This window comes from Ochotona princeps, chromosome 27 (genome assembly GCF_030435755.1).
Source record: "Ochotona princeps isolate mOchPri1 chromosome 27, mOchPri1.hap1, whole genome shotgun sequence".
NCBI classification, from domain to species: domain Eukaryota; kingdom Metazoa; phylum Chordata; class Mammalia; order Lagomorpha; family Ochotonidae; genus Ochotona; species Ochotona princeps.
The window spans coordinates 8,005,251-8,030,660 of record NC_080858.1 but is presented as its reverse complement, the minus strand read 5'-3'; the positions used below and the strand labels follow the sequence as shown (position 1 = coordinate 8,030,660).

At 43.1% G+C, this 25,410-nt stretch overlaps 1 protein-coding gene across 1 annotated transcript in view; it reads right to left on the bottom strand.

The window, feature by feature from the left end:
* Positions 1-25,410, bottom strand: part of ITPR2 (inositol 1,4,5-trisphosphate receptor type 2) — a 418,343-nt gene that overhangs the window by 254,351 nt on the left and 138,582 nt on the right. Inside the window, exons 17-26 of the mRNA XM_058655945.1 lie at positions 24,706-24,825; positions 24,419-24,604; positions 22,753-23,004; positions 21,666-21,810; positions 20,303-20,453; positions 9,632-9,825; positions 8,020-8,149; positions 5,953-6,010; positions 3,388-3,553; positions 2,224-2,397 (exon numbers count right to left, since the gene is read on the bottom strand). Coding sequence (XP_058511928.1) covers positions 2,224-2,397; positions 3,388-3,553; positions 5,953-6,010; positions 8,020-8,149; positions 9,632-9,825; positions 20,303-20,453; positions 21,666-21,810; positions 22,753-23,004; positions 24,419-24,604; positions 24,706-24,825 — 1,576 coding nt within the window. The remainder of the gene's footprint in view (positions 1-2,223; positions 2,398-3,387; positions 3,554-5,952; positions 6,011-8,019; positions 8,150-9,631; positions 9,826-20,302; positions 20,454-21,665; positions 21,811-22,752; positions 23,005-24,418; positions 24,605-24,705; positions 24,826-25,410) is intronic.

The window sequence follows — 25,410 nt, the reverse complement described above, 5'->3', positions numbered from 1 at the left end:
TTTTGATTTTTTTGTGTGTTATTTAGTTATGAGGAAAGTGTATGGTAAGCAGTCCATTTGATGGTTTACTAATTTCCTCGTTGTTGAGAAGTCCGAGTTGATTATGTATTTAATATGATAACCATTTGTGTGCTGTGAATTGCATTAAGAGTTATGTAGGGCAGAGATGATGCTTACTAAATGTACAAAATGGATTGATGAGATTAGCCAGTTAAATCTTCTCACCAGTAAGGCACTCAACAGCCCATGAGATATTTATTAAAAATGTCAAGTAATGACAAGTACAAAAATGTCTTATTTTTGTATCATAGTGTCAAATAGCAGTAAAATAAACATGTTAAGATCCTTAATCTACTGCTATGTTTCACTGTAAAATTTACCTTTGTTAAAATTTGCTTCTGTTCAAATTTGTTGAGACCGCACGTAAAAGTATCCTAATATTACTTTGGCTGGTATTTTCTAATTACTGTATAATATTTTGGGAATGCAAATTTTATTTGAATGTCAACTACAATTAAGCATGTGCCATTTGTTTTTCTTATTCAGGTTTTGTAATTTGATGGAATGTTTTTATCACAGTTTAATAAATGTTTGCTTTATTTCAAAAAAAAAAAAGAAAATGCAGCCTCACACTAAAGTGCCCAGAATTCATCAAGAAGACCTTGGTTCTCATCTCAGCTGTGCCAGTGCAGCTGATACTGCAGGAGTCCCTGGGTTCGCCAAGTGTCAGTGTATTGGCCCTTAGAGATGGAACGTGGCTAAGCTTTATAAAGCTTGCTGTAACTACCAAGAGGTTCTACAGGTGCCAATGCCTGTGAAGAGACAAGCTGTGCATATCAAGGACTAAATCAATGTTCTTTCCTCCTACTTCTTAAATAAACAACAGAAGACCTCCATTCCTCCTGAAAATCTGGTTATAGGACAAATTTCCACGGCACAGAAATAAAACATCTTACTAATACATCATGAAATCACAGGAAGAGTTCCCAAAAGACAAAATCAAAAACTCAGTGGTTGGGCCTGGCACGACAGCATAGTAGTTAAAGTCCTCACCTTGCACGCGCCGGGATCCCATATGGATGCCGGTTCTAATCTCAGCAGTCCCACTTCCCATGAAGCTCCCTGCTTGCGACCTGGGAAAGCAGTCGAGGACGGCCCAAAGCCTTGGGACCCTGCACCCGTGTGGGAAACCCAGAAGAGCTCCTGGCTCCTGGCTTTGGATTGCCTCAGCTCCAGCCGTTGCGCTTGGGGAGTGAACCATCAGACGGAAGATCTTCCTCTCTGTCTCTCCTCATCTCTGTATATTCGCCTTTCCAATAAAAATAAATAAATCTTAAAAAAAAAATAACTCAGTGGCAATAAGTGGAACTTATTCCTAAGTAAGATGGCTGGTGGCCTTTCAGTTCAACTTCCCTAGGAAATTCTTTAGCATTGTGTTTGTTCTAATTATCTCCTGCTGTTTCACTCTTCATACTCTGTATCAAACACAAAAGCTAGAACAGGTAAACCCAGGCAAGGAGTTTTTATTTCCAGAGACTGAAAAGCAATTAAATAAAATACTGGAAAGGCGTTTAAGTAGTTTTATGCACTATCAATGTTGGCCTGCATTTACCTTACCCTTACCACTAAAAGACTCCCTAAAATACTGTTTAAAAAGAAAACCAAACAAACAATACTATGTACTTGGTAAACTATAAAGATAGCAACCATTAACCCACAGAAAACTAAAACCCGCTTGAAGGAACATCACCACCTTACCTCTGGCAATCCAACATCGATGCAACCAAGCAAGCTGGCCTTTCCCTTAGACGTTTTAACACGTTATGTAAGGCCGTGGCACAATGAAAGAAATGACAGGAGATGGCTTGGCAACGAACAGCCACAGGGAAAGGTGAAGACCGAAAGTCACATCCCTCGACAGGGCCTCAGTTTCACTCCTTTCCTCTCCTTCCCACTCCCTCCTACCTCCCAATTCCTACACAGCAGCACTTACAGGGGGATGTAAGAACGAGTGAAAAACTGAAGTACGAAGCAGTAGCACCTGATAACAATTAACCCAGGTGCGGCTCCGCAGTGTGAACTGACTTGGCAAATGAAACCTTAGGTTCTACTGCCAGGACCAAGACTGTCGTCTTTATCAATTCTGAAAGTAGAGCGTAAGATCACCCATCTGACTTAAAAGATGCCGCTTGGATTGTTTACAGGAGGCCGTTGGAAACGAACCTCGATGGGTTCTTCGCCACCTTTCACTTGGCTCTCGCCCACTTCCCCACTCTCGTAGCTGCTGCTCTTCTCAACCCACAACTCCGACTTCTCCACAGTCAGGCGCAGCTGGTCTAGATCAGCCTTGATTTGCTTGTAGTTATCTACATCTTGATTGGAGACCAGTAGTTGCACCTGAGAACAGAAGAATTTCACTTCTTCTAGAACTTTGTTCTTCTTTCTCTTACCTCTAAAACCCCAAGGTTTTTAATATGCATCTCTCCCTCGTTCAAGTGTAATGTTCTTACAATTCACATGAATATTTTAGATTATACTGACCATGAAAACTTAGCTGGAAGCACCTGTGAACTCAATTTATTCACATGCCGCCAAAAAATAATCAGAGTCCTAACAACATTTTCCAAAGTACTAACGACATCTCAACTCTAACTTTACTGCCAAGTTAGTTTTTCCAAGACATTATCTCTATTATTTGAAAAGAAGTAGAAACATAAAAATAAGCAGAAAGCAGTGGTTGATAAACTCTATGGTACAATTTTTCTTACTGTCATTTATGTTTTATATACACCATTATGTGTATTCATATAAAATATAATTCATGTTCTTTTAATTATTCACAGAATTAGTTCTTAACATTTATAATTATGTCACATTCTTCAACAAATTCCTGTATACGTCAATGCCCTATCACATAAAAATAAGTATCAGAGGGGCAGACATGAAGAACCTAAGTATTCTCAAGATAAATAATCTCAACCTAAGGAAAAGATGAGATCCACAGCAGTTCTTTTCTTTTAGACAAAGACATTTTTTTTTCAATCCCAAAATATTTATTTCAGGGTTACGGCTTGACGTTATCCAACTTGATCAGGTAAATTTGGGGCCAGAAGAAATACAGGGACAATCCCATTGCACAGTGTGATTTCCCTTAGTGCCTTTCTAAATCCTAGCACTTTGTCATCCGTGTTAAAGATAGTAACTGAAAGTCAGTTGTGGGGAACTCTTCCTAAAACAGATGACGTTGTGGTGTGAACAAAGGCCTATTTGCCTTTACCACCAGCAAGAGTTCCCGGGGAAAGGCCACACTGTTTCTTGAGCTCTTGGCTCAGGCAGTATGGCTGGACATCACACCCAGAGTGCTCAAGGGGCCCACCCGGGTCGTACCTGTTTGAAGGCCTGCAGGACCTCGGCTCGCTGGCTGAAGTGCTTGAACAGCAGCTGCAGGGCGCCCGACAGCAAGGGGGCGTAGTCATGCATGATCAGATGGATGAGGACCCGAAGGAAAGTCCTCCCTCCCTCATCATCAAGCTGCACTGGATTTTTTTCCTTTCTGTAAGAGCAAAAATAAATATAATTTAATCCAATAAAAGCAAAAGTAATTCTAAAACACCTTCTGTTTATATCTCACCTTCATGCTTTACCAAAACTATGTTTACATTCTCAAAGCGCGTTTGGCCAAATTAGGAGGTAGAAAGGAGGAGTTTTACTTTTTCCCTGCCTCATACAGCTGATGAGGAAACAACAACAACTTGTGTTTGCCAGTGTAAGCCAGAAGAACCAACTGTCGTGGTCTGGCCAACTTCAAATGGTATAATAACCCAGGCAAACCAGGCATAGACAATGAACAGGCTTTTGCAACAATCCAGACGTCTCTCTTGGAAAGACATGTTTGGCCCAGTGACTGATTTTTCCCCAAATACCTATGGCCCATACGCCTGACATGTGGGGAGGGGCCAGGGACAGGCAGTGCACATATGTGTGAACTATCGTCAAGACAATCCATGTGTCTAACACCGCAAGACTGTAAGTAGGATTCCACTTAGACACTGAGGAATGTGTCGTAACGCAGACATCATGGAACCACCACACAAACCTAGGCAGTGCAGCCCACTGCACACCAAGAGGAAGATAAGGGCAGATGGCATTCCTCATGGAATACCCTAAAATGATGGTAAAAGGTAAAGTAAACACAGCAGTTGACAACACAGTCATCTAGTGTGATTCCCAGTATTACACATTGTATATGTAGCTACACCAATAGTGTTGTTAGTATGTCCATATTAATGTCAACACAACCATGTGAGGAGTTCATTGTTCTGTGATTTTAACACAAGTGCAATGTCACTAGGTGACAGAAAATTTTAGCTCCATCGTAATTTTATGGGACTTCCCTGGTAGACGACATCCACTGTTTACTGATGTGGTCTTAGGGTTTCACTGTACTTTAAGGTGAAATCATATAATGGCACATTCTCTCTTCTCAGGAGCAATAAAATACTTTAATCAGAAAATAACAACATCAAACACTGGTCCTACAACATAAAAACAAAGCTAAATTCAATGAATGTTCACTACAGACAAATTCTTTTGGGGCTCCCCTAACCTTTTATTATCTTTGCTTTTTCTTTAAAAAAAAAAAAAAAGCCTAATAGTGGGGCTGGCAATGAGACGTAAGAGGCTGAGCCACCACTTATGATGCTGGCAGCCCAGATGCAAGCAGCAGCTGCAGCCTTAACTGCTCTATGTCATATGCAACACCCTGAGAAGGGACTAGAAGACAGCCCACGTTTTGGGGCCCCTAACACCTACAGGGCAGACCAGCTGATGCTCCTAGCTGTGTGTTTTGGTCTGCCCAGCCCCAGCCATTGTGCTGAACCAGCGAACAGAACATACACACCTCTCTCACTTTCAAATAAATAAATCTTGGGTCTAGTCTTCCTTTTTTGTTTGTTTTTGTTTTTAGAAAAAGTTTATAATATTGACTTTTTTCCAGATATCCATGCCAGGTCTGTCACAAAAACAAACACTGGAAAGTCAAAATTTTCAGCTTAGGGGCCCGGCGCAATAGCGTAGTGGTTAAAAGTCCTCGCTTTGAACACACCGGGATCCCATGTGGGTGCTAGTCCTAATCCCAACAACCCTGCTTCCCATCCAGCTCCCTGCTTGTGGCCTGGGAAAGCAGTCGAGGACGGCCCAAAGCCTTGGGACCCTGCAGCCACGTGGGAAACCCATAAGAAGCTCCTGGCTCCTGGCTTCGGATCGGCCACTTGGGGAGCAAACCATCAGATGGAAGATCTTCCTCTCTGTCTCTCCTCATCTCTGTATATTCGCCTTTCTAATAAAAATAAATAAATCTTTTTTTAAAAAAACTTTCAGCTTAAACATCTTACTTTTTCACTTTTCCTTTCTGCTCGCTATTGGCTTTATTTCCAAAACAGAACGCAAACTTTCAACAACATATTGCAGGGTTAATGAGACGGCACTGGGCAGTAGGCATGCTGAAGACATCTTGCTTGCTTTAATTAAGCCTATTTCCAACCACCAAAAAACAACCTTATTTCTTACACATAAAAAAACAAGGTTTATGATAGTATCCAAAAAAAGTTACTTTCTTGCTTCAAATGTCTAAGATTCAGGGAACATGGCATGGTATTTATACCAGCCCACGTAAAGGTCACTCCTGTGCAGTCAACATCGGAGGAAGACCAGCCCAGAATTCGGGGACCAGTCCAGAACACTAATCTCATCTCACCAGTCCTTTTTGTGGTTGCTGTTCCCCCTGACCTAAAGCAGAGCTGTGCTTTAGAGCAAATCAGCAGCTGTGTGGCTGTGGCAGCAGCCAGAGAGGCTCTGAAAATAGATGTGGGCAGGTGAATAATAATGGAACATCAATGAACGTCTCAGTCAGATCTTCTTAGCGAAGAGAAAGAGGTCTCCGTGCCACGGTACCTTCCAGCAAACATGGTCTCCGCCTGTGCTGCAATCTCCTCTATGTCAGGAACAATAGCTGCAAAGACAAAAGGTAGGAATCCATTCTTCCTCTTGACTTAATCAAGAGGATCAACAGTCACATGCCTATTAGCTGACCAGAGAAGGTGCCCTGGCTTCAGTTCTTTATGCCACTCAAAGACAACCAGCAGTCAAGAAAGACCGTAAGAGTTGCATGTAAATTACGTTTTACACTAATATATTGCCATGGTCAGAGATGCATTTAAAAGGTTCAAGAATATCACTTGCAAAGACATCTCTTACCTAGCTGTAGATAACACATCCTATCTGTCACATTTATAACTCAAATGAAGGATGACATACAAAAAGACTTGTCTGAAGAATCAACGCACTCAGTGAGCCTTGTCACTACACAGTGTTTCTAGACAAGTAGCTCATTTGGTTTGCCCGAGTCCACCCCTTCTGCTCGGGGGAAGGCCTGATGACTTGGGGACATATGCTCTACTGACCTTCTGAAGAAACTTCTACTGAGGCAATGCACCTGAGCGACACACATGCCACGCATCTCCCATCTCGAAAGCACAGGAAGGAAAATAGGGCAGGACTCGGAAGGAGAGCAGAGACTCTCCCAGCTGGCATCCCTGGCAGACCCGAACACAGTGCAGGAGAAGGCTCTGTGGCCTTTCCAGGGGTGCCCCTGGACCTGTCCAAGGGCTCCTTCCCACAGGCAGAGGGGAGGTTTCCAGCAGCCTGGCTCCTGGAAGCCAATGACTATTAAGTTACTGTCAATTCAACTGCCAGGGAGACTTTTTGGTTCCGCCACATTGTGCCTGGAAGCACCCTTTGCAATTCTACACTCCTGGGAAGCAGCAGACAACACTGGCAGAACACGCCAGAAAGGACTTCTTGCATCGGCGAGGCAGGCTCCTCCTGCAGAGATAAGATGCTGCCTTTGGGATGCCCCTGCCAACTCAGACACAGGCAATGGCACCTGTAGCCTAGTACCCATGTAACTGCATGCGTGTGAACCCCAAATCACTCCTGACAAGCTGATTGACAAGCAAAAGAGAGTTCTAGCCCTGTCGCAGTGGTTGGAAGAGGGATTTTTCTGCCTGTAAAAATCCTATCCTCAGACAAAGAATTCCGGTAATTGTCTACTTCATCAATAATGCGGAGTTTACAGTCTGGCAGGACTGACTTAACACATCCAGAAAACTGGTGTTCTCATATTTCCTCCTTTTCCTGAAGTTCTTTCTACAGTCACAGTCATTTTTAACCATTTTTGTGCTCCGTTACCGCTACACCCCCCCACACACAAAGGTGCAATGGCTTTGTTCTCGCGCTTTGCGGATGTGCAAATACAAATACACTTCCAGTCTGTAGCCATGCAAAGGAGAAAGAAACACAAAACTAAACTCACAAGCACATCCGGGTCTCTGAGGACCACACCATCGTCACTCCCGTGCCAGCGGGCAGTGGTCCAGCAAGCATCTGTCCCTGCGGATGGCTGTATTCACACTGCAAATCCAAGCTCAGAAATCCCCCAGACTCTTCCCTGCCCAGCTCAGGCTCCACATTTGGAGACCTCAGCATGTATTCCCCTTCCACAACTTCCACGACCACCAGCAAGTCACTGAAGCCCAGGGGCCCTGCTTTCCTCTTTTGGAGAGTAGCACAGTAACTGGCTAAGATGCCAGTTACAGCCATGCTGTTATACCACCTCTATCTCATCGAGCTGTGACAACAATGAAGGCCAAGGTGCCAAAGAACCCAGCAACAAGCACAAAGCACCTCCTGCCATGGCAGTGAGAAGCCTTCCGGTCAGCTCTGCTGCACAGGGTGTCTATGATTTAGCTGACGGCGACACGAGCGGTCCCTAAAAAGTTCATGGCAAACATGGCCTAGGAAACACCTATATATGGATCTCAAAGTTCATGCAACAAAATCATCTTTTCTCCCATTTCCCATGAACTCTTTCAGGTTTCCTTGGATGATTCTGTTTTAAAAAGCAGGAGAGGCACTTTAGGGCTCCAAGAAACAAAAGGCAGAAAGGGCGGATCCTGTCACCTGAGGGCAGTAGTGTCTCTGGAGAGCTCGAGGCAGCCGTCTCCGCATTCTCGCTGTTCTCCCCAAACTCCTTCTTATAGATGGACAGCATGTAGGAGATCCTGTAGTCCAGTCTGACGCTCAGGATGAACTACGAGGGACAAAAACCCAACAAAACAACCTTCTCATCATCCCAGAGTTCACGCAGGTGGCTCAGCTCAGCACACGCCAAGCAGCACGGCTACCACAGGAACTCCCAACACTTCAACAACCTACATCTTGTCCATCGGAGGAACAAGACACATTTCTAGCAGCCAATGTCTCTTTTTGGAAACACAAGAGAATCTGTGACTGGCAGGGTGCTAAGCTGGGCTCATGGGGCCCACAAGTTAGGGGACTGTTACCTCTCCTAGAGGAAGATTGGGAAAACTTCAAGTGCTTTTTAAGGGTCATGAACACAGTGTTGGGAAATCTGCCAATATTTCTCAGGATTCAGCCTTTGGAATTCCTACAGCAACTGTGAAATACTTTCTTATTATAAATCTAATTACTTGAAGTAAAAAATACACAGACCCTTTCCAGGACTACTAAATCACTTCTGGTAGCTTAGTCTATATTAAACTATGATGCAGGACTTAGCAATCTACTTACAGAATCCAAAGAAGATTCCAAAATGCCAGGCTCCTTGGAATAAGCTACAACTGAGATACATAAAACTGTGCTTACCTTTAAAAATGGCAAGAATTTAGACCCAGCACAATGGCCTAGTGGCTAAATCCTAGCCTTGCATCCACCGGGATTCCATAGGGGCACCAAGTCCCAGATGCTCCACTTTCATCCAGCTCCCTGCCTGTGGCTTGAGAAAGCAGTGGAGGATGGTCCAAAGCATTGGTACCCTGCACCCATGTGTGAGACTGGAAAAATTTTCCTGGCTTTGAATAGGATCAGTTCTGGCCATTGCGGCCACTTGGGGAGTGAACCAGCAGACAGAAGATCTTTCTCCCTCTGTCTCCTTCTCTGTAAATCTGCCTTTCCAATAAAAATAAACAAATCTTCTTAAAAAGCATTAAGAATTTACAGCTACAGTAAAGCAAAGTTTATTCACTAAGTCAGTGGGTATGAAATCATTTCTCTCCCTTAAATTCATACAGCTTGGTATCAGACTGGGTTAACTTAAAGAAAAAAAGTATTCTTAGCTCTTTGAAAACAAAAGTACAGAGACAGTCACTGACTCAAAACACAGAAAGCAAACATTATTTCATTTATCATTAACTTTATATAGACAAATAGTTATCCATCCAACTCAAAAAATAGGATAACAGCTAGAAATCAATTGTTAACTTTGCTTGTTCCAAAATCTTTCTTAAACCAAGGTAAATTTCACAATCAGTACTAAATGAAGAAATATATGCATGGCAGTCTGTTCCCTCAATCTCAGAACACAATGCAATTGTGAGATACTATCGTAAGTTTATCTAATGGGAATGTGCAAATGTAATGAATATGCAAAACACCTGTGTGAGATTTCTTCCCAGGCTTTTAAGAAAATAAAAGCCAGTCAACAGCCTTTCAGAAATATTTACAGCACTTGAAAGAGGTGCCCAAGTCACTTTATAGCTATGGCACAACCCACCTGTAGAATCTCAATGATCTTCAGCTTGGTGTCCATCACAGTCACGTCCTCGTGCTCACCCGGGCTCGCCTGCTTGCTGGGGTGGACGCTGGGCTGGACATCGGGTATGCTCACTGGGAAGATGGATCCCCTGCTTAGCACCATCTGTGTCATCATCTCTCCCACCCCGTGGATCGTCCGCATAACGTTGTTTCCTGGCATGAGAAGAGGCCTCTGGTCAACACACACGATCTCTGGAGATGCACAGCTGGTCACAGCCACACCAGAATCAGAGCGGGATGAGCGGCAAGTATACAGAAGAGCAGCAGTGTGGTTCTGGATCGAGTGAAGCTAGGGCAGGTGCCTTTCAGGGCATCAGGATTCAGAAAAGGAAGCTGGCCATTCAGAGACAATGCTTTCAAAGAAGGTTCGGACATTAGTGTCTGTAAAACCTAAATTCAGTCCTTCTATAACAGAGCAAGTTCTATCAACATATCAATAGCCCTAATGTTTGCACCAGTGAAAAGGAATTTCATTCCTATGATAGAGTGGGTTGTGAAAGGGGATATTTTCTATTACATGAAAACACACAGTTCCTGAATCTTTCTTGTGTTCTTGTCCTATACTCAAGCAAGGACTTTCCAAAATTCCCACTGGCAAAGAACCATGCATTGGCCCATCCATGTGCCGTTCATTCCTTCAGTAAATCTGAACAGAAACCCACCAAAAATCATTCTGGAGGGGTGGATGCTGTGGCGGGGGGTGGGGGGACGCTGACACTTGAGATGCTAGCCTTCCATGTCAGATTGTCAGTTCAAGTCCAACCACCCCTGCTTCCAGTCCAGTCCTTGCTAATGAACATTCTAGGTGGCAGCTCAAGTCCTCAGGTCCCTACTACCCATGGGAGAAACCCAGATGGACTTCCCGGCTCCTGGCTCCTGGCTTCAGTCTGACCCAGCCCTGACTGTTGTGGGCATTCGGAGAGTGTACTACTGGATGAAAGATTTCTCTCTTTCCCTAAAAAAAAAATATATATATTTTATATATGTATTTTTTAATAGAAAGCAAGTATTCTATTTGAGGTCATCACAAAAACAAGCTAGTGACAAACATAACTTTCTTCACTAAAAGGTCACTCTCCTTTCCGTGTTGTCTTCTGAGTTGACCTTCTCATCCATGTGCCCACCCAAGAGACCACATGACTCGCAGCAGACACTGCTCCCTACACTGGGTGGACGTACCAGCTGATATTGCCACCGCTTACATGCTGAACATTAACCACTGTTTCTCAATTGTAAGTTCCTACAATGAGCAACAAAGGACTCAAGAGAACTGCTGTCTCCTCCCACATGGTGGCCTTGGCTTCGTGGGTGTTCCAGGGGTTTGCCCCAAGCAAAAGCCTAAGAATCTGGCCAAGAATCTTCCTTCCCTCAAGTGGGTCAGGGTGTAAACTCAGAGAAATGGGAATGAAAACATGGTGGGGGTAGGATGGAATGTTCAGCTCCAAGGGCAGAACAGAAATGGTGGACTCCCTATTGGATCGGCAGGTAAGAAGACAAAGAAAAGAGAAGGTGATTAAAAGACAACCCAGAGAATCTGGGGGAGCCCAGACCACAAAGGCCACCAAACCACAGGGGACCCAGCAGGGTCCACACAAGGTGACGGAAGGTCTTTGCAAATTCATCACCATATCCACAGACAACAGTGTATGGGAAAGAAGGCAGTGTTCCAATTACACTTTTTAGAGTATTCAAAAAGCAAACATTTGGCTACAATGCCAAAATCCAGGTACTCCCAAAAGTTCACTTTTCCATATGTAAGTCTAGTGCCTTTTATTATGTTGTTTCTTGCATAACAAAGGAAAAAAACACCTAAACGCAATCCCTAAGTTTGGACAGAGCTGGAGTGAAAAGGACCATGATGCCCCCTCTTCTCAATCACAAACAGTCCAAGGCCAAATGTTTGCATTGCCTGTGGTTCTCAAACAGTCACTGCAATTGAAAAAATGGAAAGAGAAAATTTCCAAACGCCACTCCACCCCACTCCCTGCCACCCAGTGTCAGCTACACAGATGGAGGGAGACCCAGCTGCTGTTGGCAACGGCTTTCAGTCGTCAATGTTCAACTAGCACATTTACGTGAGTCTTCATTCAATGCTCCTGGGTGAGTCTCTGAGATGTTTTCTCACCACTAACACAGAACAGGCCCCTTTGTTATTCTCACCCTGGATTCACACAGACATTCTTGGCACCCACAGTGTCTGCATCTTATTTAGATTTGCATGGAAAATAATCATTTAATTCAAATGACTATTACACAGAAAGTTAGCCTAGACATTTCTTTCCCCAAATATATATATCCTGTCATCAAGACATTAAAAGACAGGCCAGAATCCTATTAATACACAACACATGTTGCCGATGCAATGGGAAGGTTCATTCCAGTGGTACCACATCCTTAGATGCCTGTGGCATGGGGCAGCCACCAAACTCTCGTGACATTTCCATGTATGGCCAAATCAGAGGTCTCAAATTAGAAGACGCTATATTTTCTGGATTTGTTTAGTGGTAATGAGAAGCATTTAAATTGTCAACTATCACAGCTCAAAAAGTGTAAGTCAAACACTACATAGATCACAGACATGCTCAACTTCAGTCTTCATTTTTTTCCACAGGATCACTTTTCATTCTAGACTGTTAAGTCAATACTACAAAGAAGAAATCTTACTACCTCTCTTTTTAGCCTTAATTATTTAATGTTGATGAAAAAGTATTCAAGCAACATGCTACTGTTTTCTACTATCAGTTCGCTAGACAATCCAGTTCCAGGAATACAGCTTTGCTAAGTCTTTTTAGATGAATGAAGTGGCCAAACTTTGAATTTATCTACAAAGCACATTGAGATAACTAGGAAAAAGTGGGGAGTCATCTCAGATAAGTCAAGAGTAAGAAGGAAGGAACTACATATACAGAAAAGCATATGAACTTACCAGGTTCTTTCCTAACATGATTGCATAGATATATTCACCAATCCTACTTCTTGTTAAAAGAAAACACAAAATAATAGGGATATATATAATAATAAATGCGGACTGGGAACAGCTTCAGAATATATGACTTTGCTTCTTTGATTGTTCCAGTGGGCTCAAGTCTATTAACAATTAAAGTGACAAGCAATGATGAATTTACATAATGTGAAAGCCATCCTGATCAAATGTTAATGTTCTTATTCAAAAGTTATTTCATCATTTCATTGCAGCAATCACTGTCGGGTTCAACAGCCATTATGGTCATTTACAGATAGGAGAAGTAACAGAACCTTATCTGAAATTTACCTTAAATCCCTTGTTGGTTTGTTGTTGTTGTTGTTGTTTTTGTCTTTACTTAGTCTTCTCAGCCCACTTTCACTAACAGAAATACTTTTCTCTCATATACATAATACAAATAATTATTTGAATTTTCTTGTTTAATTTTAGATAAGATTTCTAAAACATGCTCAACATTCCAAGAGATAACAGACATATCTGACTAAATGACTTCTGCGTAACTGTTCACAGCAATTGTTCTATGACTACTAAAGTCAGCTGAATGTTTTCTATTAATACAAGCCAAAAAATAAATAATTCAAAGACCATGCTTATTTTCCCTGAAACATATTTTAATAGTTGGATGTGAATAAGTGCATTTGCTGTTAGAATAAATTATAGGAAGCACAACGATGTAAACCTGGAAGCCACGACCCAGGGAGTCTTCCCCACACCCTCCCAGCTCAGCAGCTCCTTAGCAGCCTGTGCTTGTACAAAACACCCACACGTTGTGGAACTAGAGCAGGTTTCTACTGAGTTATTCTCTGGAACAGTGCTTCCTCCCAGTGACTATTGGTTTTTTGTTTGTTTGTTTGAAAGCCACATCAACATAAAGAGAGGAGGGACACAGACAGAGAGATCTGCCATCCCCTGGTTCACTTCCCCCAAAAGGTTGCAACAGCCAAGATGGCCAGACTGAAGCAAAAGGCCGTGAACTCCATCCTGGTTTCACCTATGGATGGCAGGAGTTCCAGTGCTTGGGCCATCCCCCCATGCACAGCAGCAGGGAGCTGGATCAGAAGCAGAGCAGCCAGTCCTCCAACATGGGATGCTAGCAAGACGAGCAACAGCTTAACCAGAACACCAACCCAGGATTCAGTATGTTAAGAGATTTTCCATACATAGACAAGAGCAAAATCATTAACATGAGAAAAAAGCCTTAATGGAGATAGTGACACTAGCAGAGGTACAGGTTACAAGGTACCCCTAGAGTAAATGGAAAATCAAGGTGTAACACTCAGAGAAGGCAAGAAGACAACCAGCACCCCACTTTCTAGATTACAGCACAGCATTCTGAAGAAGCAGATAACTGCATCATTCCGGGTTTTACTTCACATGCTGGGTTTGCAGAGAATTTGCCATACCTCTACCTGCAAGTGTCTTGCCCAAAGAATCGCCTAGCTTGCTCCTTTTACTCCTTTCAGATATGCAATGCTTGGTCCCCTCTGTGGGCAGCCGTCTTCCATGGACCCTTGCTAAAAGACAGCCATAACTCATAATTCATGCACCTGCTTCATGTATCAGTTTTGACATAATCACTGTCACCTCATACTATATGATTATGTATTTATTGCATTCCTTCTCTCCAACAGTAACAAGAAGCATAAATTCCATTAAGACAGTGATTCCATCTTTTTTCCTACTGTATTCTAATATCTTCAATGGTTCCTGATACACAATAGTCATTTTAATATAGGTTTACTAAGTCATGAAAAATAAAGTGTATTTATTTTAAAAACGAACTCTAAGGATGAGGATGATAAGATTTGTTTAAAATGTGAATAGTAGAGTCTTTAAAATATTTTGGACCTGTATATTGTTATGAAGTATGTCACACACTCATCCATGAGGAGCAAGCTCTGAAGGCAAACTCATGTCTCACTTATTTAACTGCAGGAGTGTGCTCTGAGAAACACATCCTGAGGCAATTCCATGACTGTGTAAACATCTTAGATGTGTGCTTACACAAACATAGATGCAGCCTACAGTACACCTTGATCAGATGGCATACACCATCACTATGCAATGACCAGTAACTGACACGGTGTAGGACTACATATGCAAGACACAGAGGCAGCTCACGGGACAGTGGTACCAGGGAAACTGCAAGAAACAACAGTAGCAATGTCTTGACTCATACCATGAACACCCTTGAATATCAATTTAACGAGCTCACTTATTACTTTCCAGCAAAAGATGAGTGCTAAGAAAAGAGGCAGAACATGTCATTCTCACGGATGCTCCTGTTGAAACATAAAGCAAGTCAAAAACAGGAAGAGCATGCAGACACCTACTGCAGGAAACGGAAGACAGACATTCAGCTTTAAGAGACATTTAGATGACAAAATTGTTCACTTTTTTTTCTGCCAAAACCATTTGGATAATTATGACATCAAAGAGATAGGCCAAACAAAAACTGTCAGATAAAAAATTAGCTTGCTATAGATACATTGAATTTCAATGTATCAACTTCAATTGTAGGTGCTTGGCAGAACCTGGCCAAAAGATCTGTGGACTTTTTTCAGGCCACAAGCTGGATGTATCGCTTCTTTAAAAACAATAAAATCAGTCCAAGCTAAATCAAAACTTCTGAAAATGTATTAAAGCTTATTATCTTATACTGAACTTTTCTCTGGGAGATGTGAACCAACATGGGAGACAGGGTCCCTGCACAGCTGACTGTGACATGGGTCAATTCCCCACAAGCCACTGACTGTGCAGGTTACCCTGCACGAGGCACTCCCAGCAGCTGGGGCACAGCCTGCCATCTTTGGAAAGAAATGTGGGCAGGCACGCCACTAACATCTTCGGGAAACAGTGTGGATCAAGATTAAGATCCCTGGGAGGCTGCAATTGGGACCATAGGTCTTACATGTCTCGAATCCATTCTTCAGATGCTGAGAGATTTCTGTAATTTCATCTGCTGTGTGCTGTGCTAATGGCACTTCTGGTCGAATGTGGAATACCGCTTGCATGCCTTCACTTCCCTTTTCTCTTTAAGCTTTAGTTATGTGGAAGTGCACAATTTCTTTGATGTGGAGGCTCACAGCAGGAGGAGAGCTGCCTCAGGATGGATGTACCTAATGCCCTCCTCCACTCCCACTTCTGAGACCTCTGATGTTGCAACAAGTTAAGATGTAAGAAGAATGTTCGGATGAAATGGGTGTATCTAGCATGTAAAAAGGACATGAATTTGAGGAAACCAGGAGCAGAGTATGACAGTCTATTTCCATGTCCCCAAAACTGTGGTTGACATCCTCATTCTCAGAATGATGATGGTTTTAAGAAAGCAGGACCTCTTGAGGGACAATTATTTTGTAGGCGTGGGACCCTCCTGACTGGCATCAACTACTGGTCTGCAGTGATGCACAGGGCAGGGGAAGGATCTAAATGTCCTAAGAACAACATGCCCATGGACACAAGAGAAAAGGTCAAGTCTGTCACTGAGGGTGGGACTCATAAGTGGTCCTATTCCTTCTTAAAAAAAAAAAAAAAATTCATGACAGCCTAGTGGCTTCATGCTTGCCTTGCACGTTTCAGAATCTCATATGAGCACTGTTTCCTGTTTCAACTGTTCCACTTCCCACCCAGCTCCATGTCTGTGGCCTGGGAAAGCAGTCAAGGATGGGTCAAAGCCTTGGGACCCCGCAGCCATGTAGAGATCCGAAAGAAGCTCCTGGCTCCTGGCTTTGGATCAACTCAGCTCCAGCCGTTGCAGCCACTTGTGGAATGAACTATCAGATGGATGATCTTTCTTTCTATCTCTCCTTCACTCTGCATATCTGCCTTTCCAATAAAAAACAAGAAAAATGTAAAAAAAAATAAATAAAGGAAGAGGTACTTCAAAAACCTTGTGGAAACACAGAATTAAAAAGTTTGCTTTGGTTTGAAAGAGTATGAAATGAATACACATTTTTTCAAAATATATATTTTCCACAAACCTTCTGAAAACTCCTCAAAAATAAAAATTGGACCCAAACCAGACTGTGTCAATGGCCCTACTCTAACCATTTTCGGGCCCAGATGGTTGTGACACCTACTCTTACAATTCAGAGTTGACACCCACCATGTTGCTCCCGAGTAGACCGCAGAACTGGAGTTCCCATTTGTCTCCCGCTGTTTAAATGACTCTCTGTTGAAATAAAATACACCCATCCTTTTGTTAAAAAGAACAGTGACCCTGATGACTGGCAGTATAAATCTTTGTGTCGCAATGTCCTTTGGCAAGGCTAAAAAGCAACTGTGTAATTTTAAAAATGAAATGTTTGCAAAGAATATAGAAAATCTGCCTCTTTTCAGCTGATGTGTGCACTTGCTTTTAACTTCTACACATGACAAAGAAGAGCACTGCTTGACATAATCCTTCTACCCCAAAGATCAATTACACTGAATGGTGCCTGTGCATTTCAAATCACAGAGAGCAAATGATAGGTATTAGGCAAAGCAAATTGACTCAACAACATAGCCTGCTGGGAGTGAATACATTTGTTTGAAAACATTATTTCTTTTCCTAAGCGAGTACACACATACACAGCTACAGAAAGCTAAGGGATTGATAGCAGGTGATTACAATCTTCTAGTTGGCTCCAGCACAGGCCAGAGAGCAGAGCCAGCTCCCTGTGGGTCCCTGGGAGAGCTCCTCCATCATTTTCTGAATGGACCACCTTGAGGGCACAGGAATAGAAGCTGCCTCTGAGCCTAGCAATTTCTGCTGAGCTGAGCATGCTAATAAGAAGCCACTGGGAAGCTGGGAGTCACACTCAGACCCCAACCAGCTCTAGGATGAAAACAACTAACGGGGATGTATAAGTGGGTCTGGCCGGAAACAACAGACCAGAACAGGAAACCTGCTGAAACTGTTCCCTTCCAGGCCAGCCATCCCTGCTGCCTCTGCCTTGAATGCCGATCTTGGATATCCAACCCTCCAGGATTTCCCACGGGAAAAAAAAAATTTGAAAGCTCTGTGTGCACACCCTGTTGAAGACTGCAGGCCTGTTGGGCCTCCAGGATCCAAGAGCCTGAGCGGTCTGAACATGACGGCCTCCCCCGTAACCCCCGTATGATCTCCCTGGCATTCCTCTGCCAGTCCAGCTCCAGCAGTGCTAAAGTGAACTGGAAAGCACTAAATGAGACCGTGACAAAGGGCTTCCCCTTCTCTGGCAAGCCATGTTCCAGACATATCAGGAGTCTAGAAAACCGGACCATTTACTCAAAGAAACCAGTTTATGTAGCAATAATGTTTATAAAATTATTTTTTCTGCTTTTATTTTTTTCTATCTTCCAACTGAAATTAAATTTTCATTAAGATAGGGAAACGCAGTCCAAACAAATCACTTGAAGGCCAACAAGCCAAGCAAATGATACGCCATGTTTTATAATTCCAAAAACCCATTCTCGGCCAACACAGTATTTTCTTCATCAAGGACTCCAATTACTACTGCAATGTCTCTTCCTTGCCCTTCTCTGTTCATCGTTATTACATCACTACTATTCTCTTCATTGTTCTGCCTTATGTTAACGTGTCTTAATATATTTTAATACAAATCTAGTCCCCCTTTGAAGCCTATGACTGTATTTCTAAAAATAAAGTCTAACATTTTATTCTTTACCTTTGCAGAGTTCAAATGACTTTCATGTCAACTCTTTCATTTTTTTCAGTCTGTTTCTGAACCTAGCTAGTATATTTGTGATTCCAGCTTTTTTTTAATAGCACTTTCTAATGAAGATAATTGAAGCAACTTTTGTTTCACAGTTGCTTCTCAGAATGCTTTTTTTCAATAGCTGAAATGTTTTGATCACCCCACTTTGCTCAGCCTTAGAGCAGTTTCCTGTAAACTCAGACCTCTACCACCGCTGCATCCCCTAGATCTCCAGGTGCAGAGCGCCCTCTCCTGTCAGAGTTGTGAAGTGCAGTTCTGTCCAGTTTGGCTTTAGGTGAGCAGGAGTGGAGGAGTCGTTTTCGGCAGGCACCAAAATAAACTTACCTTTTAATTCTATTTTCCACACACTTTTCTAAGCCCACTCACCAGTCCTTTCATTTTTTTTTTGGCCTTTCTTTCATCTGACAGCATTCCCGTTTTCCCCCTCATTACTTTTTCCTTCACCAACACAATCCCCAAGGGAGCCCCAAACCCCTACCGCTTAACCACATTCATCCACAGCCTACTCGAGTCCTTGCCTCATCACTCATCTTCATAAATACCTGGGCACATCGTCAGGGGATGAACAGTTGAGACGGACTCTCCGCTGCAGAGGGCAATTTACACACAGCCCCCGCTCCTGCTCCCAGTGCTTCTTCAGGGCTGTGTAACTGTCCAGGAGGCCTTGCAGTGGGAGCTCCGGAGATGCCTCTCCTGACAGGTGGTGTTCACTTTGTCTACTTGCATCACTGACACTGGTGCGCTCCTCCAGCATCTAGCTGTGTTGAGCAGGGTACACACAGGGCTCAAATTGCTCCACGTTGATCGTCAGTACGGCTTTTCCGGAGCTTGAAGCTGCAGCAGTTGATTGCTTCAGCTTCCGAGTAAGCTCCTCATTTGCACTTCTTAATCAGATATTTATCCCTTAAGTCTGAAGCTCGATTTCTGGATGTTCTTTCAGATCTTGCAGCAAACTGTGGTGGACAGCATCGTGCTCCACCCACAGCTCTTCTGCATGACTGAGACACACAGATCCCTACATGTGCCCTATATCAGACTGCTGATCAAAGGATGTGTCTTCCTGTCATCACACAGCACCCTTCATGAGGGAGCCAGAGCTGGAGGATGGACAACACAGGGGGACCCAGCATGGAGTCCCCGTGCCTGAAGGGCCAGTCACACCCCAGAGCCACCTACCGAATTGGCTGAGTTCTCAGCTGTTGATTCTCTACTGATAAGCTTCTCTTGTCCATCACACACACACACACTCTTGAACGCAAACCTCAAGAAACCATCAGCAAGCCATTCTCTAGCTCAAGCTGTTTTCAGGCACCCAATCAAAGACAATCACTACACTGTCAAAGATTTCCACTGATTTATGAGACAGTGTCACAAGCCTGTCAGTTACCTCTAACCAGGAAATAGAAGATAGTAGTATCGTCTTCATGTCTCAGATGAGAAGATAATCACAGAGAAGACAGGGCGGCTGCCTAAGTCACTAAGAGGTTGAGGCAGGACATGAACGCAGGTTGCTCTGACAACAGCACCTTCATGCCTCAGCTCCGCGGCCACACACACCAGCTCCGCACTCACTGTTCCTCTGGAATGGCCTGAGCCAGCCCTCTCCTGGCTCCCTTCTGCACCCTGCTAAGAAGCACGGCACAACGCCCACACCAAGATGACCCCACAGACGTTTAGACGCTTGCATCTCCTCAAACCCATAACATTCTCATTCGTGGATGGGTATAACCTAAGTCATGACAGGTGGAATCCGAACTTGAGAATGTGTGTTCTAAAGTGTCTGTGTGGAAGACAGACAAGCACATGCATTCATTCAGCTTAGTTTCAGCACAGGACTATTTTCCATAAGCAGCAGCAAGTGTATGTGGGTAAGTTTCCCACTCTGTGAATTTTCTTTTATCTTACTTTCAAACAACAACAAAAATCTAACATTTTTGAAAAGTCTCACCTCCATCTTGAAATTTGCTTAATCTTTCAAAATACGATGACATGGGGACCTGTACGATATCAAGGATGGCCAGAAGTGTTCTTGTGAGCCTCAATAACTCGCTGAAACCATAAAATCCAAAATATATAAGATTTCGAGCCAAATGGACAACCTTCATGAAAAAGAGGGGAGAGGAGAGAAGAAAACCATTGGAGACCGAATAAACATTGCCCCATGTTATTATCTACATAATTTCAAGCAGTTCTAACCATCCTAATTGTTTAATACCTAGGAATTAAAATACCTGCAAAACCATCCACTTGAACTGCACTACTCAAGCCTTGAATTAATTCCAAATAAGATGTTGGTTACTTTAAAGTGATTAAAGAAGTTTACACTTGAATTATCTATCAGTTAATTATTAACTCACTGAGGTCATTAGGATACCACTTAACAGATGGTTATATGATAGTGACTTTTAATAAGGCTATAACCCATAAAATGTGTCTAGAAATACTACAGCCCCCTGCAATTTGTGACCTTGTGGAAAATCAAGGACAAGAGGAAGCTTCCCATGGGTGGCCCTAACATACAGTATCCTACTACACTGCATAAGGTAGTCTGTGCGACCGGCTGAGCAGGTCAGAATGGTGACATGTCACCTCCAAGATTGGATTACAAAAGACTGCAACCCTGTGCTCAAGGGAAAGCCAGGTGCTCCATCACGCAGACACTCAGGCAGTCTCCAGGCATGTCCACGAGGGAAGCAGCAGCCAGCTCTGGCCAGCAACCAGCAGGAAGGTGTGGCCACCAGGATGCACAAGCCGGTTTAGAAGCTTGAAGGTCCAGATGTCAGCCGCTGTAGCCAACAGCGACCTCAACAGATACTACAGGTTACAACCACCTCTCCTGCTAAGCCTGGGATCCCAACCCATAGAAACCAATAGTTCATACGTGTTTGTTGTTTTCAGCTGCTAAGTTCTGGGGAGTTCATCTACCAGGCATAAAGTAACAGCTATGTCACTCTGTCCCCAATATGTGACAAGGAAAACTATTTCAATTCAATTTACTGGGACTAAAAAACATTGCAGAGATGAAAAAATAATCTAAAGTGTGCAAAATTTTCTTTGCACATGAAAGAAATAAAGTCAGGGAAACAGTAATAAATAGACAACTAAAAAAGAATTTACCGAACTTGAAGGTATAATCAAAACAAGAAATTTGCGTTTTATCAAGGGCAAAGAGAATCGTACCTACACGGACTAAGTCAGCCAACAGTCACCAGAGCGGCCTCAGGATTAAGGGGAAAGTCTCCGATGTGAAAGAAATCCAATTTTTGACAGAGATTTTAACTACATCATAAATAATTGTCTAAAAGAAATACCTCAAATGTCAGTTTGTTTTTTTCTTTATCTCCAAAAGGAAAGGGCTGATTTACAACTTCTTTCAAGTATTCTTCAACAAATTCCATTGTCAGTGCAAATTTCCTCTTCATATCATTTCTAGAAGAATCAGTTATAGAATCATATCTGGGAAAGACAGAAAGAAGACAAAGCGACTTAAATAGAGTGTAACCATCTAAAAAGAAGAAAATATACCAGCAATGTTCAGAAAACTCATGGAAAACACATGCTATGAAAAACACTCTGCATGGATTTCCAAGTTTGTCACACCAAACATTTCAAAGTACCTTTGTACATGCTCGAACTTCTGGCTTCTTAATCTTGGATAAATTGGCCACCCAGATATTGTGGTCTCATTTATATGATAGACACTATTGTGGAATGAGTTACTCTGAGGGTACTTAAAACAGACTGTGAAAAAACTTGGAATCTATCCTCAGTACTTTCATGATACACACTAGCCACAAACTTGCTCAAATTCCAACAATGTAAGCATTTAGCTTGCCTTGTTTGAGATGCAGAGACACTGAGACAGGCAGACACTCAGGGAGAGAGCTGCTGTCGGCCGTTCCACTCACCAGAAGTCCACAACGGCTCCCAGCAGGGCTGAAGCCAAAGCTGAGATCCAGCAACTGAATGAGGTCTCCCAAGTGGCAGGAACCCAAACCCCTGGGCCCGTCACTGCTGCCTCCCCAGGGTCTGGGCATCGGTGCCAGCGCTGGGTATCAAACCCAAGCATTCTGATATGGAATGTAACATGTCAAGCCCAGGTCTAAATGCCTGTCCTAGGCAAACCTTTAACTCAGAGTCTGAAAGTAACCGCTTCACAAATTGTTACTTGCATTTTTAATACTATTTCTGTTTGTTAACTTCCAGGGAGATGCCTCTATTACCACCAAAAAATTATCATTTTATCTTCAAAAAGGAGCATCTTAATTGCATTTAGGAAGACAAACGACTTTAAAACACACAAATCCTTTTCCATGTATTTCATTTCAAAATCAAAGACACCAGATTGTGAGTTCATCTGCTGAATTTAAATATGGAGAGAAAGTTGCCTTCACATACTCATGAATTGTGATCTTGGTGGGGATTTCTGTCCAGAGCCTGGCATAGCGGACAGGCACCACAGACTCCTGCGGGTCCCGGTCCACATGCATATGCAGCATGAGGCGGCAGAAGGAGGCGCGAAGGTCGAAGGGCAGGCTCTCGTCCGACACACAGCGCAGGATCAAGTCCACAGAGAGCTGCGTGGAGATCTGGTTGATGGCCAGATACTGGCGGTCCAGACACATCCTGGCGAAGAGGTTCAGCTGGTACCTGGGAAACACGGAGCAAACTGCAATCATTTGTCTTACCTCAGTGGAGTTCTTAAACATCACAGTGCCAGTCACTTATCACATCCAGTGACACTCCTATTTCCAAGTGTCTGTTGGTAGTAAGCTAAATGATTAATCTGCAACACACACACGAAGATGTCTCTACTTCCTTTCAGTTACAATTTCCCTTGCTTTTTCCAGTAATGTGAGTCTGCTGAATATGTCTGGTGGGGAGCGTCACCAGACTCTTGTATACTGGAACTCCGAAGTACGCTACGCCTGAGCACAAGTCATGGATAAACAGCTCATAAGCAATCACTTCTGTCTGCTTTCCCCAGCCCTACTCAGCTGGCAGCTCTGGGCATGCACAATCTAATTTTTTCTAAGTTCCTATTTATTTATTTTTATCCAAAAGGCAGAAAGATGGAGGGAGGGAAGGAGAAAGGGAGAGAGAGAGAATCACTCATCCATTAGTTCACTTCATAGATGCCTATTATATAATATCCATAGTTGGGCCAGCCCAAAACCAGTAGCCTAAAACTCAATCTGGATCTACCACATGGGTGAAAGGGGCTCATTCTGCATTCTAAATTTAGCTGGACACTCCAATGTTTGATACCTAAGTGTAGATGGGACCTCTGTGCATTACTGAAGGCTCTAGTATCCATACTCAACGTTTGGTGAGGAATCAAGACTCTAACCTATGCTTATCCCTACTCCATTTCTAAGTCAAACATGATCAGCTTAAATGTCATCTGTACACTGGGATCTAACAGCCACGAGACTAAGACCTCTGAATTTGCACAGTGGAAGAAGCCAGGGTACAGTATACGGGGCACCCTCCGCCCTCCTCTGAGTGCTATTCAAAGTCTGGGAAGCCAGGAAATTTCAAGTGGTGTATTTAGAAAACACAGACATTAGCTTTCATTGTCAATGTCTTAAATGGCACTAAATGTTTCAGGTAACCTAGTTCTCACATCACTTTTAAAATTTCCTCTTCACAGGCAGGTATTAGGCACTACAGTTAAGAAGACAATTAGGACACCTGAATCCCACATTAGCATGCCTGGGTTCAAGTTCTGGTTGTACTCCCAATTCCACCTTTCTGCTAATTCCCATCTGGCAAGTCAGCAGGTGACAGCTCAAGTACACTGCCAATCCTTATGGGAGACTCAGATTGAGTTCCTGCCTCCTGGCATCAGCCTGCCCCAGCCACAGCTGTTGAAGGCATGGGAAGGAACAAGTGGATCAGGGCTTTCTTGTTCTCATTCACTTTCCTCTTTCTTTCTCTCTGCCTTTCACATAAATAAATACATGTCTAAAATTTCCTCTTCATAATCATCTAGCACTGAGAAGATTCAGGAAGTCCCTCTCCACATACGAAGTTGAGAATCACAATTCCTACAATATCTAACCTGTAATAGGTGAGGACTTCTAAATCAGCCTTGGTGCCTTCTTTGGCTTCCTGAGCAAGGTGCCTGATGGCTTTGCCATGAGGCTCCTTGTTGCTGTCAATCCAGTACAGCCACACTTCTTCATCGTCCATGTCATCTGGAAGGATGGAGCTCTCCATGGGGTTGTCTACTTGCATAGAGACCAGCCTTGAAGCAAAAAACAGAGATGGGAACCCATGAGGAGGTGTACTGTCACCCAGGACAAAGCATGAAGAACTGAATGAGATACTTCCACGGCCCATGCTTACTTGGTTTGAATGAGAATGTCTGCGTTGCCAGGACTCAGCATAAACTTACAGATGAGTTCCTGGGTCACAGGAATGGCAGTCGTATTAGACACACAGAGATCAGACAAATAATCCAGAAATCTGGCAAAAAAAAAAAAAAGATGAAGTTGAACACAAAGTCATCACAACAGAAGCATACTTCCATAAGCAACAGAAGAAACTCATTAGCCCCAAGTCTCCTGTCATCCCAGGCAGTGCCTTTCCAATGTGCTGCTGATAGGCTGCATCTCCAGCCACAAGTTCAGCATCTGCTTCTTTCTACTGAGTCCAAAGCCAAGCACAAAAAATCATGTTTGCTTCTATTGATGTGGTGCTATTTATCCCACAGCACTATGACTTATGTTTAGAAAATCATTTATCTGCTCCTCGTGTGAGACTCCCCAGAACTGAATATCAAAATAGAAGCTAAGGTACAGAGTGCAACAGGATCACAGCATCATCTAGACGCAAGCAAGCATATGCTGCTGAAGTCAGAGACCCATTGCCACCCCATAGCTGCAGCTGCTGTCCCAGTCAATGAGGGAAACACTGTCAATGCGTTGGACATTCCCACACTTACATTTCCCAGACAGAGTACTTGATGAAATGTTCACTGAGAAAATGCATAGAGATTTAAATGATACAACAAATAGGAATAAATTTCCAAAAATCCCATAGGATACTATA